Here is a 16,439-nt window from a genome sequence, read left to right on the forward strand (position 1 = left end):
AGTTTATGCTGTGCATTACAGGATTTTTGTTTCAGACCAGATACTCTAGTTCCAGCCTTGTTTAGCACAAAATTAGCCTTGTGTGTCTTGTGAAGGCCTGCTTTTGCTTGAGTGGCCTGTGCAAGTAAATTAGAAGCAAGCAATGCCCAAAAGCATGTTGAATGCCATTTGGCACCACTGCATGTGTATTGGTATTGGTTTATTATTGTCACTTGTACCAAGGTACAGTGGAAAAACTTGTCTTACAAACCGATCTTACAGGTCAATTCATTACACAGTGCAGTTACATTGAGTTAGTACAGAGTGCATTGATGTAGTACAGGTAAAAAAAAATAACAGTACAGAGTAAAGTGTCACAGCTACAGAGAGTGCAGTGCAATAAAGTGCAAGGTCACAACAAGGTAGATCGTGAGGTCATAGTCCATCTCATTGTATAAAGGAACCGTTCAACAGTCTTATCACAGTGGGGTAGAAGCTGTCCTTAAGTCTGGTGGTATGTGCCCTCAGGCACCTGTATCTTCTACCCGATGTAAGAGTAGAGAAGAGAGGATGTCCCCAGGTGGGTGGGGTCTTTGATTATGCTAGCTGCTTCACCAAGACAACGAGAGGTAAAGACAGAGTCCAAGGAGGGGAGGCTGGTGTCCGTGATGCGCTGGGCTGTGTCCACAACTCTCTGCAGCTTCTTGCGGTCTTGAGCAGAGCAGTTGCCGTACCAAGCAGTGATACATCCTGATATGATGCTTTCTATGGTGCATCGGTAAAAGTTGGTGAGAGTCAAAGAGGACAAACCAAATTTCTTTAGCCTCCTGAGGAAGTAGAGGCGCTGGTGAGCTTTCTTGGCCATGGCATCCACGTGGTTTGTCCAGGACAGGTTGTTGGTGATTCCAAGCATTGCTGTGCATAACTTGTACCTGGGTTGAAAATAGTGACTTAAAAAAAGTTAAATCTTTTATTTTAAATCTGTTCATGTAGTTTGCAAAAGAAATTGCTGGTAGGTTAATCGGCACCCATAAATTGCTCGGAGTGTGTCGGTGAGTGGCAGAATTTGTGGTAGTTAATGGTAATCTGGGGAGAGTAAAATAGTGAAGGATTAGTCTAAATGGGTTGTTGATTGTTCGCATGGATTCAGCAGACCTAAGGCTTTGCTGTATGACTCGGATTCAGTATGACTGGCGAAACATCAGTGGTTCTGTTTAAAGTCACCAGCCAGCACAATTCAGTTAATTATTGCAGCAACCAGTTTCAGCTATATTCTAGCAACTCTTGCAGTTGCCTCAAATACAGCCCCACACTGCCTACTGTAAGAATTCCATTTTATTTTTTTTGAAGAAGATATCATTTTGGATTCAACATTTGAGTTTAATTCCATCAAAAACTTCTCTGCCTTGTCTGTTTCCTTCAAACCCATCTTTTGTTTCTAGTCTCCTTATTATCTCTTTTTCTCCCCCATACACCATTGTGCTCTTTTTTATCAATCTCTACCTTCCAGCCCATTATATCTCCCAACCTGTCATAGATCTTCCTGTTTGTTCTTTCTCCCTGCCCTTCTGCCTTTCTCTGCATCTTAAAACCTAACTCTTTTTAATTACTTCTAGTTCTGATAAAAGATCACTGATTTGAAATGTTAACATTCTCTCTTCACTGGTGTTGCCTTACCAATGACTACTTGTTGCAATTTTTTTATTACAATTTGTAAAACTTCAGTATAAATGGCCATAAAATATTGTAGGAAATGATGTCAGTTGAAGACTATTTGTTGTTTCATCAATATTTTAATTCTGATCGCTCATGATTTGCTTGATGAAGCTGTGCCCTGTTTGTTTAAGTGCATACTCGAGTAAAACTGTCTACTGATCAGAAAGGGTTAGTTTGGTTTCGGTCATTTGTGACAAAATCTTTAAAGTAGCATCAATTGTGTTGACCCAGGAGCACAAAGAAATTGCTGAATCATTCATAGGGATATGTGAAGTACACTTGTCAGATTTTGAGGTAGATGATCCATGATAATCTTGTAGATTACTTTGCTGGCTTATGTCCCTTCTATTTCTCTTGCTCTTGATGTGTCAGAGCTGATAATTTATTTTGTGCGCTGGAGAAATTTTTATTTGTGAATATAGTTTTGATAGTTCTGTAACATTCACTCGTACAATATCCATATAACTAATTACAGTATGCTGTTCTGTTATGCTTTAGCCAGACCTGCTACACTTAAGTGGAATTTGGAATTAAGTTCAGCAATTTATATTTTGAATTGTTTTTTCAACAGTTTCAGGAGTAAGAAGTCCTGATTGTTACAAATCTGTGACAACCAATGCTACCACATTATAAATACAGTCTAATCACTTATTCCTCTGTGACCATGAGAAGCTGGCTTAATTACTCACTTTGCAGGAACTCCTAAAAATCCTGAGCATTTCTGTTCACTTCTTTAAAAAAAATCTTCACAATTTTGGAGAGGATGACCCTCTCAAAAACTAAATGTTTAAGTTCAAAGGTGAACAGGTTCTAGTTGCTGCTAGATGTATCCATAATAATTCGTGCAAAATTACAGCCTTTGACACATACTTTCTAAATTCCATGTGAAAGTTGGTGTGTATGCAGAAACAACTTCCAGAGGCAGATAACACAGAATGCTGGTGTCCATTTAAATAGTAATGACTTTGAAAGGGAACTGCTGACAGATGTGCACTACTGCGAAGTTACTGACTGTGCTAAACAAGGATGGTTGTCATCTTTGGACATTTGGTCAATTTAGCATCCTTTGGATGAAATGTCCTGTTAGTTTTAACGCTCACAGGAAACTAAAATTGACAGGAGAGAAGTGAAATTTTGTTGATATTGTCAGACTTAACAACAAAGTAATGAATGACCTTATGACTCTGGATTTGTTTGGAATAAGCCAAACCTACATCGACCTGTGCTCCTGACATATTGCAGTTACCTTTTGTGTTGTCAGCTTGTATCTCTTTGTTGTACCATTGGATTTGCATTCTTCTCAGTCTAGGGATAAAGTGGTGTTTTGTATGCATACTCGGAGCTCTGTTTGCTGGTGTTGGAGTGCCATTACAACTTTGTAAGAGTGGTAAATGGAATTGCCAGGCAGTTGCGACCAGGCCCAGGTGAAAACCTCCATGGACGATGTCGCTGTCTTTTGCTCGGTCCCAAGGTCAGTTCGCAGATTGATCAGCATCTGCGACCAGTTTGAGTTGGCATCGGGGGCCAGAATTAACCGGGTGAAGAGTGAGGCCATGCTCTTCGGCAACAGACCTGACCGATCCAACATCCCCTTCACTGTCAGGTCTGACTACCTGAAGGTGCTGGGGATCTGGTTTGGAGTGGCCGAGGTGTGTAACAAGAGCTGGCTGGAGCAGACTGGGAAGGTGAAACAGAAATTGGAACTGTGGGAATGGCGCTCCCTCTCAATAATTTGGAAGAACGTGGTCATCAGGTGTGAGGTGCTCTCAGGGCTGCTGTACTTGGCACGGGTGTGGCCCATCCCCCACTCCTCTGGCTTGGAAATCACCCATGTCGTCTTTCGGTTCATCTGGGGATCCAAGATGGAGCGAGTCCGATGGGCCGCGGTGCATAAGTCCTTGGATGATGGGGGCAAGAATGTCCCCAATGTTGCCCTCATCCTGATGACCACCTTTGTCTGTGGCTGCATTAGGCTGTGTGTGGAACCAAAGTACGTGGATACCAAGTGTCATTATCCCGAGGTTCTACCTGTCCCCGGTGTTGCAAAGAATGGGCCTGGCCCTGTTGCTGCGCAATGCCCCAGTCAGCTGGACGTTGCTGCGCTACCTGTCCTTCGTGGAAAAGTTCTTCCAAGCAAACACCTTTGACCACAAGTCCATCAGGCAGTGGTTAGCACGGAACATCCTGCAGATACTGCAGGAAAAGTACTCAATGGATACTGTGGGGTGGTTCCCTGAGCAGACTGTCCAGACTATCTGACAGAATGCCTCATCACCAGAACTCGCCAACAAGCACAAAGACCTCGCTTGGCTGGTGGTAAGAGGGGCCCTCCCGGTCAGATCCTTCCTGCATGGTAGGAACATCACTCCCAACACGCGCTGCCCCCAGGATGACTCCGCTGGTGACGAAACGGTTGCCCACCCCTTTGCGGGGTGTGGAGAAAGATGCAAAGGTCCTTGTCACAGTTCATCCCCAGCAGCTGTGTAACAGATGATTCTCTGATCTACGGGCTGTTCCCAGGGAAGCACACAGAGACGGACATCAACTGCTGCTGGAAGGTCGTTAACTCGGTGAAAGACGCCCTTTGGTCTGCCCGAAACTTGTTGGTCTCCCAGCACTGTGAGATGTCCATAGGGGAATGCTGCCGACTGGCACATTCCAGGCTGCAGAAGTACGTGCTAAGGGATGCACTGAAGTTGGGTGCAGCCAATGCAAGGGCTTGGTGGGGAAGACCACAGTTTAGTGTTCTTCCGCTACTGGACATGGAGGGGTGGGGTCGGGCAGGGAAGCCCCTTAAATACTGTAAGTACTCGACTGGGGTATCACCCCAGGGAGCCATGCGAGTGACATCAGTGCTATGGGTTTAAAAAAAATAGGTTAACAGTACTGAATGAATGGTACACAAATGTAAAGGGTTTGCACTGTTTATTCTTGTATATAATTTTGTTTTGTTTCTTATGATGAATAAAGTTTATTTTGTAATTTAAAAAAAAATAGAAGTTTTCCAAATGCAGTAAGGGCTACACTAGACTTTTCATTGGCTGAATTTAAAAGCATTTCTGACAGTGATGCTAAAGTAGTTCACAAAATTTACACAATCAGTGGGAATGGATGAAAATTAGTTTTTGTATGTTCTGTGGCTAGGAGTACTTTAACTTTGTTGCAAATGTTGTGCAGTTCATCATTGGAAAGAGCAAAGGGGGACGTGAATGACTGATACTCAGATTGTGATTTTTCTTTTTCTAACTTAAAAGCCTCTCATCAGCTCCATCTCTCTGAGGTAATGCAGTTCACTTTAGAAGCTCGTCCCCATTTCACTTTTAAATTCAAAAATAGTTTATGAAAGCCCTTAATTTTGATGTTTCTTCTTCAAATGCACTTGTCCATTGCAATGAAATATTTTATGGAGATATTTATTAAATATCTGGAAATGGAGTGCTTCATTAACAGTTTTTTATTGGTTTACAGGAGAGGCCTCTTGACAATTTATATGGCTAACTTGGTAAGTAATTTCTCATTCTGAAAAGTTTTGCTTTGCTCAGTTGCCATAAACACTTTCAGTCCCTATGAAAATTTACATGGACACTTAAATATATATATGCTGATTATAAAATATTCTTGAAAATTAATTTTGATATAATTTGATTTTGAATACTTAACCTATTAATAAGCTATGTCAGTAAGAGGAAATTAAAGCTCTTCTGTCCAAGACTGGTTGCTTCTACAGATTAATGTTGTTTGAGACATATGGTATGCATCTTGAGTACCATGACATGGATTGTAATTGGCAGTACATATGCAAACTCATGGCATGTTTTAATGATTAACTTGTTAGTAATAAATGCAGAAAATCCGTATTTTTGTTTTCTCAAATAGGCTACACCACCTTACAGATTAAGGTGCCGAGTGTGATCCTTGATCTGTGTTTTGTTAACTAAGTTCAGGCAGAGTAATGGTGTGATTACTTTAATTGATTTTGGTGCTTCTAAGCTTAGCAGAAACAAAATACAAGCCACTACTGTTGTTTCCAATCACTCTTTCCAATGACTTCTTCTGGAAGGTGCACACATAATGATGTTGAATGAGGACAGCTTGGTCTTAACCACTGTAGTCAAAATTCTGCCAACACCTTCTCACCTTAGGCTCACATACAGAGATACTGGAGACCTGCCAAGACCCAAGCAATAATATCACAGCATGAGTCAGCACCATCAGGGAGGGAATGTTTTTAAGTAACCAATTAAAATAGTTTAATCTTTAATGCCATATGATTGACTTGAAGTAATAGATAATTGCTTTTAATAAACTGGAGCATAGCACCTGTATCTTAGCAAATCATGTTTTCATAAAGTGCACAATATCCAGATCTGTTTAAACTGTTGTATTTTGATTATTTTAATTTCACCACTTGAAGTTTAGTTTTGTTTTATTGAGGGCGTTAATGAGAAACAAATCTGCTGGCAAACTTTATTACATTCTCTGATTTGGTGTTTTTAGTACTCTGAATGTGTGATGATTCATTTTCACTAGAAGGAAATGAAGAAGAGCAAGAGAAATCCCCTTATTCCCAATACATGTGATTTGTGAATGCAGAAAGGAATAGCAACGTAGAGTAGAATTCCCATCTACTTTGGACCCAAGAAAGATGCTTCATAAATAAGCTAAGAATTTAGGACGAACGGTAATTTTGGGAATCCAGGTGCAGAAATCACAAAAAAAACTAGTCAGCAAACGTAATTCTAATAGCCGTAATCTCTAGAGGGTTAGAATACAAAGAATATGAAGTTATGTTGATTTTAAGTTGGGGAGAAAAACTGGAAATCTGAAAAGAAAACACAAAATGCTTTAAAATCTCAGTAAGTCAGGCTACACCTGTGGAAAGAGAAATTGTCAAAGTTTTGGGTCTGCAATTCTTTGTTAGAACTCCTTTAATTCTGGTGAAGGATTGCAGACCTGAAACATTCACCATTTCTCTTTACGCAGGCTTCCTGAATTACTGCAGCATTTTTTGTTCATGTTAGATTGGTGTTGTTAGATCCCATCTAGAGTACTGTGTTCAGTTCTGGTTGTTACTACTTTGAAATAGAACTTAAAGGGGATGCAAGTGCATTTTCATTCAGGCTGAAAGGCTTGAACTGAGAACAGACTGCACTGGCTAGCTTTTGTCCCCTTTAATAGATATTTGGGGTGATCTGAGTAATTTAAAGTGGTCAAATGTCTTGATATTGTACCCACAGAAGAAAGTCCTTCCCCTGAGGTCTGCACGAAAAGAAATAGTTTTTCAGTCCTTATTCTGTCAACTCCTTTTATGGGACCTTTTTATTAGGCTTGTTATTAGAGCTTGGGCCTTTTTAAAGCTGATGTAAGAAGGCATATTTTCACACAAAGGTAATGGAATTGTGGAACTCTTTCCTCCAAAATATAGGTCAATTCAAAATTTCAGTACTATTTTTTTTGTTGGGCAAATGTATAATTACACCACACGGTAATCATGTAGAGTTAAACTTAAATAATTTGTCCATCCACTAAAAACTTTTATTAATGTCATTGTACATACTTTGTTCACCCTATGAGCGTTCAGCCTGTGTGTGAACTCAGTGGACACAAATGTGCATTTGTGAAAATATTGATCAAAAATTAGTTTTCAGTAGCAGAGAAGATGGGGTGCAATGGGTAGAAGAAAGAGACTATGTATGATAGATTGAGATCAAATGAGATAGTGTAACAGTTAGAGTCAGATAATGCTTCTTTGTCTGTGTTATGTGTTGCTAATAGCAAGTCTCTGGGACATGCCTATTAGGCTGGACTATACTAATAGAAAGAGGAAAAATTGAGCCAAAGTGATTTGAGGCACAAATGGCCAGTTCTGATACGGACAGAAAGAGCAAGTTACCTGAAGTTGGAATATTCAATATTGTCCAGAAGGCTGCAACGTGCTCAGATGGAAGATGGGTGTTGCTGCTTGATCCTTGTTGTAACAGTGCAAGAGGCCACAGATGGGTCATAGTGGGGTGAAGAATTAGTGGTAGGCAACTGGAAGCTCCTATGGACTGAATGCAGGTTTTTTGCAAAGTGATCACCCAATTTGCATTGTGGAGACCCCATTGTGAACATGGGATGCAGTACACTAGATTGGAAGAAGTGCGAATGAATCACTGCTTCACCTGGAAAGACTTGGATCCCTGGGAAAGAGATGAAAGTACAGGTATTGCATTATCTGTGGTGCATGGGAAGATGAGTGGTTAGTGGGGGGGGGGGGGGGGGGGGGCGCGGGTGTAGATGAGTAGACCAGGGAGTCGAAAAGGGAGTGATCCTTTCAAAATGTTTACAGGGGATGGGAGGAGAGAATGTGTGTCTCATGATGAAATCTTGGTGGAGTTCACAGAAATTGTGAAGGATTGAATGCAGAGGTTGGTGAGGTGAAGACCAGGAGAGCTCTGTTATGGCTTTGTGGTGAGAGCAGAAGTAAGAGAAATAGATGTGGTCAAGGACTCTGTCCACCATGGTAGAGACAAGCCATGGTATTTTAATTGTGTTCTTCCTGCTGATTTTCTCTGTTCCTCACTTAAAGGTCTTGATCATTTGGAGTATTGTTCCATCGGCCTTAAGGACTTCGTCTTTAACTTAAATGACATGACTTTCTTTTGTGAAATGATAGCTGAATCTAACCCCAGCTCTAATCTGTGCTTGCATGTAGATTTTCCAACAGCTTCATGATTAATATTCAAGCAGACCATTTTTTTGATAGTTTTGTCCTCAACTCAGTAATATCACCCAGAGCAGTCCTGGCTGAACTCATCAGAGAGGGAGTGAGACAGCAGTGCTTCCCAAGTCAGTAGCCACAGAATGTGCAGTGGCTTTCAATCAAAGGACTCCACACATGGGAAAGTTCAGGCTGCAACATCTCCCTCTCTCTGTCTCCCTCTCGTACATCTAATACAGTTATTCAGACAAGCAACGTTTGCTTCTAACTATACTGATGTGATCATTCTTTTAATATTGAGAATGAAAAACTCGGTGAGCTTAATTTCTCAGGTAATTAAAATAAACAGGGAGGCTCAAACTGCTGATTTGACAAATGCAAAATGCTTCTGAGTTGTATTGTGAATATGGTTCAAGGCCATACTGTTCTTCGGCATACTTTGTCCAGGTGAATTCCAGGAATCGGTTCTTAAGAATTCCTCTCGCTGACTTTTTGTTAGACTTCCTTATACCATTTAATTATGTGATATTTTGACATGCAATTTGTTAGATGTGAAAAATGGAAACATTGCATTGCCATCTGCCAGGCATCAGGAACTGAATAAACAAGGCAAACAAATGTGCATCTCTAGAACACAATCAGATTGAAGGATTGTGAGATTAACAGAACCCTATGGTGGTGTGGATTTTGCAATGTACTAACATTTAAATTAGAAGCAGGGAAGTCAGTCAAACGTCCTTTACCATTCAATAAGATTTTGGCTGATCTGATTGTAACTTCAGCTCTGCATTTCCATCTCCCCTTGGTCTGCTTTCAATCCCCTGCTTATCAAAAATCTTCCATCGCTGCCTTTAAAATAATCAAAGACTTTGTTTCCACCTCCCTATGAGAAAGAGGGTTCTGAAGATTCACAATCCTCAGGAAAAAAAAAGTCACCCTATCTCTCAAGTGAGCAACCCCTTATTTTTAATGTGATCCTTAATTCTAGGTCCTATCAGAAAGGGAAACATCCTCTCCAGATCTATTCTGTCAAGACCCCTCAGGACCTTGTATGTTTCAATCAAGTTCCTTCTTACTTCAAAATTTCAGCAGATACAAGCCTAGCATGTCTAGTATTTCCTCATATGTCAGCCCTGTCTTTCCATAAGATGAAGAAGGTGAATCTCTCAGTGTTTGTCATCAATGCTCTGTGAAATTTGCAGGTTTCTATGCGTAGTTTAATGTGGCAATTAATGAAGTTGTGGTTATCAATTTAACCCTCCTTTCTTGGCCATGCTATTTTGCAATCTTTGGTTCTGCATTCAAGGGAAGTCAGTCAATCGATAGAAAATTTTAGGTATTTTATGCATTACTTTTGCAACATTGTGTAATATTTTCAGAATAGAGTATGAGAAATGAGTATGTTTTGATCGGCACACTAAACCACAGTCGTTGCTTCATTAACTGTGTGGCCCTAAAATAAATTTATTCATGGAGATTATAATTCCTTCAAATTAATATTTCAAAATTCTTTTTAGCGACAATTAAAGCAGAAACTGAAACATTAAGTTCCCATCTTTATTCTCTGTAAAATGTTTAAAGTGTTAGCTGAAAGTGTGGCTTTTCTTATCTTATTTGCTTCCAGATAATTCTTCAATGTGAAAGGCTGACTAGTCATTTTGAAGCCATTTCATCTACTATATACCAGGATTCCCATTAAACTGACCCTAATGGGGATTGACATTGGAATAAATGAAGTGCACACCACAGGTATCACAAGGTTCTAATGGGCATCTTCAAATTTGGAGCTGACTGTTGTTGCTTCATTGCTGACCACAAGTCCAGATCAAAGTCAAACTCAGTAAAGAAAGAAAAGTAGAGGGGGAAAGGAAGACTGGATTGAGAGGGATAAGAAGGGACAAACAAGAAGTAATCATTAAAAATCTTCAACAAATAAAACCTACAGGAATGAGATTTCACATTTTATTATTTTCAGTGCTGGAGAGCATGAATTGTAATAGTTAATACTTTGTACCTCATAGAAAGGGTACTCGAGATGAAATGCTTTTAACCAACATTTTGTGGTGATGTAGATTTTATCCATGGTGTAAGTGTAGAAACTTCATGGGCATTCAGTGTATTTTCACTGGAAAACCAGACAGCAAAAGATCTTTTTTTACAAAGTTGACAGTGGCGAGGCATGATTTTAACTGGAATTTTTAGATATCAGTGTTTAACTATGCCTGTATCATTTGTCTGAAATTACTGTGGAATTTGCACTTAAAAATAATGGTGAGTTCTATTAACCACGTGGTTATTTTGACAGCAATTTTTGGTCATTATCTTTTAATACATAACTTGATACTCAAGGGACAGTGGAATAATGAAATGTTGAAATGCTAAGAATTATGTTTTTTCCTTGAACCCTGTGCTGCACATTTGGAATCATTTAGCTGAGACAGTTGCTTATATTTGATCTATGATGTGAAATTTCACAGGAGTCTGCTTCAGTACTGTGTTAGACTTTAACTCTTGGACCTGGCTCTGTTTCTTTCGTGGCTAATGAGCTTTCTCCTTTTTAAACAAAATTGGTGTGATAAATTTGTATTTTGTGGCAGATTAATCAAGATCTATGTAATTTATTCCAGAGATCAATATCTGTTCATGTAAGGCACTTGACCAACATTTATATACAGCATCATCCAAACCCCCACCACCCCAAACTCCTTTCCTAATTGCTAAGGTCAGAAAGGTAGAATAAGCTGGGAGATGCAGTTTGCCTCAGTTGCCAAGAGTGTTACTCTGAAAGTAGCTGCTCACAAAAGCTTGGTCAGAATGGTTTATGCCAGCCAGCTTCTAGTGATTGATACTTTATTTCAAAAATTGAATCTTTTCATTGTGGAATGCTATGTGGAATAGGTTGAGGATTGGAAACCACCCTCTGAGAAAAGCAACAAAAGTTTCTCTCTACCTGTTAGTTACGAGCAAGAAGGGAATTGAAAAAAGTACTTGCACATTGGAAAATTAAAATGAAGCACAACCCCACAGAAAAATGAATGTTGCTAATTTACTCATAACCAAAATTCCTTGCTCTCCTTAACATTGTGCAACTGTCACCAGCTGCTGTTGGGAAATATAGTGTAACATTCAGTTTTTTGTTGCACTGTGATGACTTCATGATGGAAAAGTTTGCTGGTTTAGAAAAAATATCCACGTGGGACTCATTTGAAATAATTTATCACGACTACATTTTATAATCCAGGTCTTGGGATGTGGTAGTTTATTTTTATAACATTATTTGCTTATAACTTGTGCCTCCATTGAAGAGGTTTTATATAGAGAGAAGGTAGTAAGTTTCTTTGCCCTTGGAATTATAGTTTGGGCTATTAGTTTATGAGCACAAGAAGTGCATGCCATTTTTTGTCCGTTTGATTTAGTTCATGAAATTGTATTTTATACATCTGGAAATATTAGCACAATTTGAACTAGTTATACTATCTCAGGTAAAATTATAATGCGGATGTTATTTTGGATGATAAGTACTGCACCACAAACTTTCTTGTAGTTTTTGCACTACTATTAAGAGTCGTGTCTTTGATTGTTCATAATATTGGAAGACACATTTAAAGAAGTCTTAACAAATTGCTCACAATTTCTCAATAGTTCTAATATGTATGTAAACAGGTTGTGGCTTTACCTTGTTACTAATAGATTATTCTTGATGCTTTTCATATTTCACTCAGGAAAGGTGTTAACTTGGCTGTGATGTACAAGTCTCCAAAGAATTTCACCTCTATTTAAAAGTAGAACTATTATTTGCCAAATTTTTCTGGAAGGTGTACAGCTGTGATGTAACAGTTGATTGCAGCAGTGCATTTTGTTCAGAACATTTTTTAAAGAAGGAATGATATTGTTAATTTAAGTGTATTTAAAATATTAGAAGCAGACATTTTCAAAGAGTACATTGTCAAGAAATATAGCAATTGATTTGCTTTTTTTTATGGAATGCAAACTGCTGTAGTCAATAAGTCCCAGCATTCAGCTAAATTGAGGTTGATAACTTGTTTTTCATATTTTTGACATGTTTCATATTATTTTATTCCACTAACAGTCAATTAAATTGCGCAGCTTTATGTATTTTGCAGCTGCACCTCCACCAAGGAATAATGTACTAAAAATACTTCTGGGTTATATTTTTCTCACTAAAAAGTGTTCTTTAAATGGCCCTAGATTCTTTCCACACATCTTTCATTCTTATTGCTCTCTTGGCAATTGCTTTTAAAAGATCTTTTGTTCTATTAAGCACAGCCAGCTCGAAGGACATTTTGTATGAGCTCTGAAGGCATTTTTTTTTCTGCCAGCACCTCTGCTGCAATTGAGTTGAGATCCCATAGTAATCAGCCTCTAACATTTTGTTTCCCTTCTGCAGTCAGTTTTTCTCTGTATATTAATGATGAACTGAGTTTTAGTGATGTGTTATTAGAGGTGTGCAGCCATGGAACAATGAACAAGGAACCAAGCAGTTTGGTTCATTTGTAGCTTTTTGGTCTGCTTAGTCTATTTAACTCTGTTGTATTTAGTGGAAAAACATTCTAAATATATTTCACCTAGTACGATGGCCCTTCCAACTTAAAATGCATTTAATTTCTTCGTTAATTGGAGCAAGATTGCAGTTTGCTTTGTATTCTGCTTAAATTTTAAGTCTTTTGTCAAATGGTTTATACATGCCTCATTTGCACAAGTTAAATGTCAACACTGGATTTTTTTTGGAGCTGCTTCATAATTTTTGTGGGTTTTTAAATATTTTTATTTTCCTTTCCCTAAGATTTTATTGTTGCTGACTGTAGTAACCTTTATTCTATGGGAAATAAGATTATTTGACTGCTGACATTTTTCATTGTTAATGAGAGACCATTATGATAGCCAATGTATGGCAGGGATGTTTCAATGAAGTGGGAGTGGTTTAGACCTCCATTTCACAGAATATTTTTCCTCTCTTGCACACATGATATATTGACTGAATTTGGTTTGTTATTTATAGTTGGATCTTGTAACTAGCTAAATAACCTTTAGGCCACTTAAAGGAATAATAAGTACGGCTGATAGATTGTGATCATTGGGGGAAAAGGTTTTTTAACTTTCTGGCAATAAATTCTCAGATTTTGAGAGTGATACTGAATTAGTATAAAAAGATTTCCTCTGAAATTTAGGGGAGAAAGCTCTTGATATTTTACACTAATTTTGTCAATAGTTGTGTGTACTAATGTAAAGCTTGCTAATGTGCAGTGCAATTCTGGACCCAAGTTTTTTTTGAGCATGGAAACAGTGTTAATTTAAATTTTGTCTTGTAAACCTTTGACTATATGGTAGATTTTATCGAAGTGCTTGGAGTTATGAGGGTTTGAGTGCTGAGATCTGTAATATTTTCAGGATCAGGTATGTAAAGTATAATAATTACTTATTGTACATATTAATCATATGTAGAGACATAAGTTAACTCTACCATCCACCAGTTATCTGCGCAAAGACAGTGATGGCTAAACTTTATATATACTTGACATAAGCTTGATGACATCATCACATGATTAGTTCTCTTAAAGAACCACCATATAAACCACACTGTTTATGAATGTTCTCAGCTAATTGCACATAAACCTGGACATATTCAAGACCGGTATGTTCCAGTAAGGAGGAAGGACAAGGACAACTTTTTGACTCATTACTTTTGCTCTTAAAGGTTCAGTTTCAAAAGGTTTTCCTATCCTTTGGAGCTGGTGTAGGAGGGAAGGCTTCAGATACCTGGATCATTGGGCTCTATTCTAGGGCAGGTGGGACCTGTACAAGAGGGGTGGATTGCAACTGAACAAAGGGGAACCAATATCCTCACAGGGATGTTTGCTAGTACTACTTGGAAGGGTTGTGAGAGGGTCAGGACTAGCAGCTCGATGTTTGTAGATTTTGATGCTTGATGTAGATGTCGATGTAGATTTTGACAGGGACAGGTGCAGCGAGGACAGGAGGTTTTTCAATTGGGGGAAGGGCTAACTACGAGGCTATAAGGAGAGAACTTGGGAGTGTAAATTGGGATGTCCTTTTTGAAGGAAAATGTACCATGGGGATGTGGTCGATATTCAAGGATCTTATGCAGGATGTTAGGGATAAATATGTCCCGGTGAGGCAGAGAAGGAATGGCAGGGTGAGGGAACCGTGGGCGACGAGAGAGGTGGAACGACTTGTTAGGGAGAAGAAGGTAACATACGTGAGGTATAAGCAGCAAGGTTCAGACAGGGCCCGTGAGGAATATAGGGTAGCGAGGAAGGAACTTAAGAAAGGGCTGAGGAGAGCTAGAAGGGGACATGAAAAGGCTTTGGCTAGTAGGGTTAAGGAAAATCCCAAGGCCTTTTTCAAGTACGTGAAGGGTAGGAGGATGGCTAGGGTGAAGGTAGGTCCGATTAAGGACAAAGGTGGGAGAATTTGCCTGGAGGCGGCGGAAGTGGGAGAAGTTCTCAATGAGTACTTCTCTTCGGTATTCACCAGGGAGAGGGGTCTTGATGATGCGGAAGGGAGTGCTGGTAGGGGTAATGTTCTTGAGGTTGTTGATATCGAGAGAGGATGTGTTGAAGTTGTTAAATAATATTAAGACAGATAAATCTCCGGGGCCTGACGGGATTTTCCCCAGGCTGCTTCGAGAGGCTAGGGAGGAGATTGCTGAACCGCTGGTAAGGATCTTTGAGTCCTCGTTGTCTCCGGGGGTGGTGCCAGAGGATTGGAGGATTGCGAATGTGGTCCCCTTGTTCAAAAAAGGTAATAGGGATAGGCCAGGGAATTATAGACTGGTGAGTCTTACGTCTGTGGTGGGTAAGCTGTTAGAAAGGATTCTAAGGGATAGGATTTATGAACACCTAGAGAATCATGGACTGATTAGGGACAGCCAGCATGGCTTTGTGAAGGGAAGATCTTGCCTCACAAGCCTGATAGAGTTCTTTGAGGAGGTGACCAGGAAGATTGATGAGGGCAGTGTGGTGGATGTGGTTTACATGGATTTTAGTAAGGCATTTGATAAGGTTCCTCATGGTAGGCTTCTTCAGAAGGTCAGAGGCCGAGGGATCCAAGGAAGCTTGGCTGTGTGGATTAGGAATTGGCTTGCATGTAGAAAGCAGAGGGTTGTGGTGGAAGGAGTGCCCTTGGATTGGAAGGCAGTGACTAGTGGTGTCCCACAGGGATCGGTTCTGGGACCTCTACTTTTTGTGATATTTATAGATGACTTAGATGAGGGGGTGGAGGGCTGGGTTAGTAAGTTTGCGGACGACACTGAGATAGGCGGTGTTGTGGATAGTGTGGAGGGATGTCTGAGCTTACAGAGGGATATTGATAGGATGCAGAGCTGGGCTGACAAGTGGCAGATGGAGTTCAATCTGGAGAAGTGTGAGGTGGTACACTTTGGAAGGACAAACTCCAGGGCAGAGTACAGGGTAAACGGCAAGGTACTTGGCAGTGTGGAGGAGCAGAGGGATCTGGGGGTTCATATTCACAGTTCGTTGAAAGTTGCCTCACAGGTGGAAAGAGCAGTTAAGAAGGCCAATGGGATGTTGGCTTTCATAAATCGTGGGATTGAGTTTAAGAGCCGCAAGGTTATGATGCAGCTTTACAAAACTCTAGTTCGGCCACATTTAGAGTACTGTGTTCAGTTCTGGTCGCCTCATTATAGGAAGGATGTGGAGGCATTGGAGAGGGTGCAGAGGAGATTTACCAGGATGCTGCCTGGATTGGAGGGTATTGAATATGAGGAGAGGCTTAAGGTGCTAGGGCTTTATTTACTGGAAAGGAGGAGGATGAGAGGAGACATGATAGAGGTATATAAAATATTGAGAGGAATAGATAGAGTAGACAGTCAGCGCCTCCTTCCCGGGGCACCAATGCTCAAGACGAGAGGTCCTGGCTTTAAGGTTATGGGTGGGAGGTTCAGGGGAGATGTCAGAGGGAGGTTTTTCACCCAAAGAGTGGTTGGTGCATGGAATGCACTGCCTGGGGTGGTGGTGGAGGCAGATACATTGGACAGGTT

The 16,439-nt window shown here is 40.0% G+C and overlaps 1 protein-coding gene across 1 annotated transcript in view; it reads left to right on the plus strand.

Moving 5' to 3' along the window:
- tmem135 (transmembrane protein 135) overlaps positions 1 to 16,439 on the plus strand; it is a 307,781-nt gene that overhangs the window by 56,989 nt on the left and 234,353 nt on the right. The window contains exon 4 of the mRNA XM_052026561.1: positions 5,146 to 5,197. Within this exon, the coding sequence (XP_051882521.1) occupies positions 5,146 to 5,197 (52 nt within the window). The remainder of the gene's footprint in view (positions 1 to 5,145; positions 5,198 to 16,439) is intronic.

The sequence above is a fragment of the Pristis pectinata genome, chromosome 11 (genome assembly GCF_009764475.1).
Source record: "Pristis pectinata isolate sPriPec2 chromosome 11, sPriPec2.1.pri, whole genome shotgun sequence".
Taxonomy (NCBI): domain Eukaryota; kingdom Metazoa; phylum Chordata; class Chondrichthyes; order Rhinopristiformes; family Pristidae; genus Pristis; species Pristis pectinata.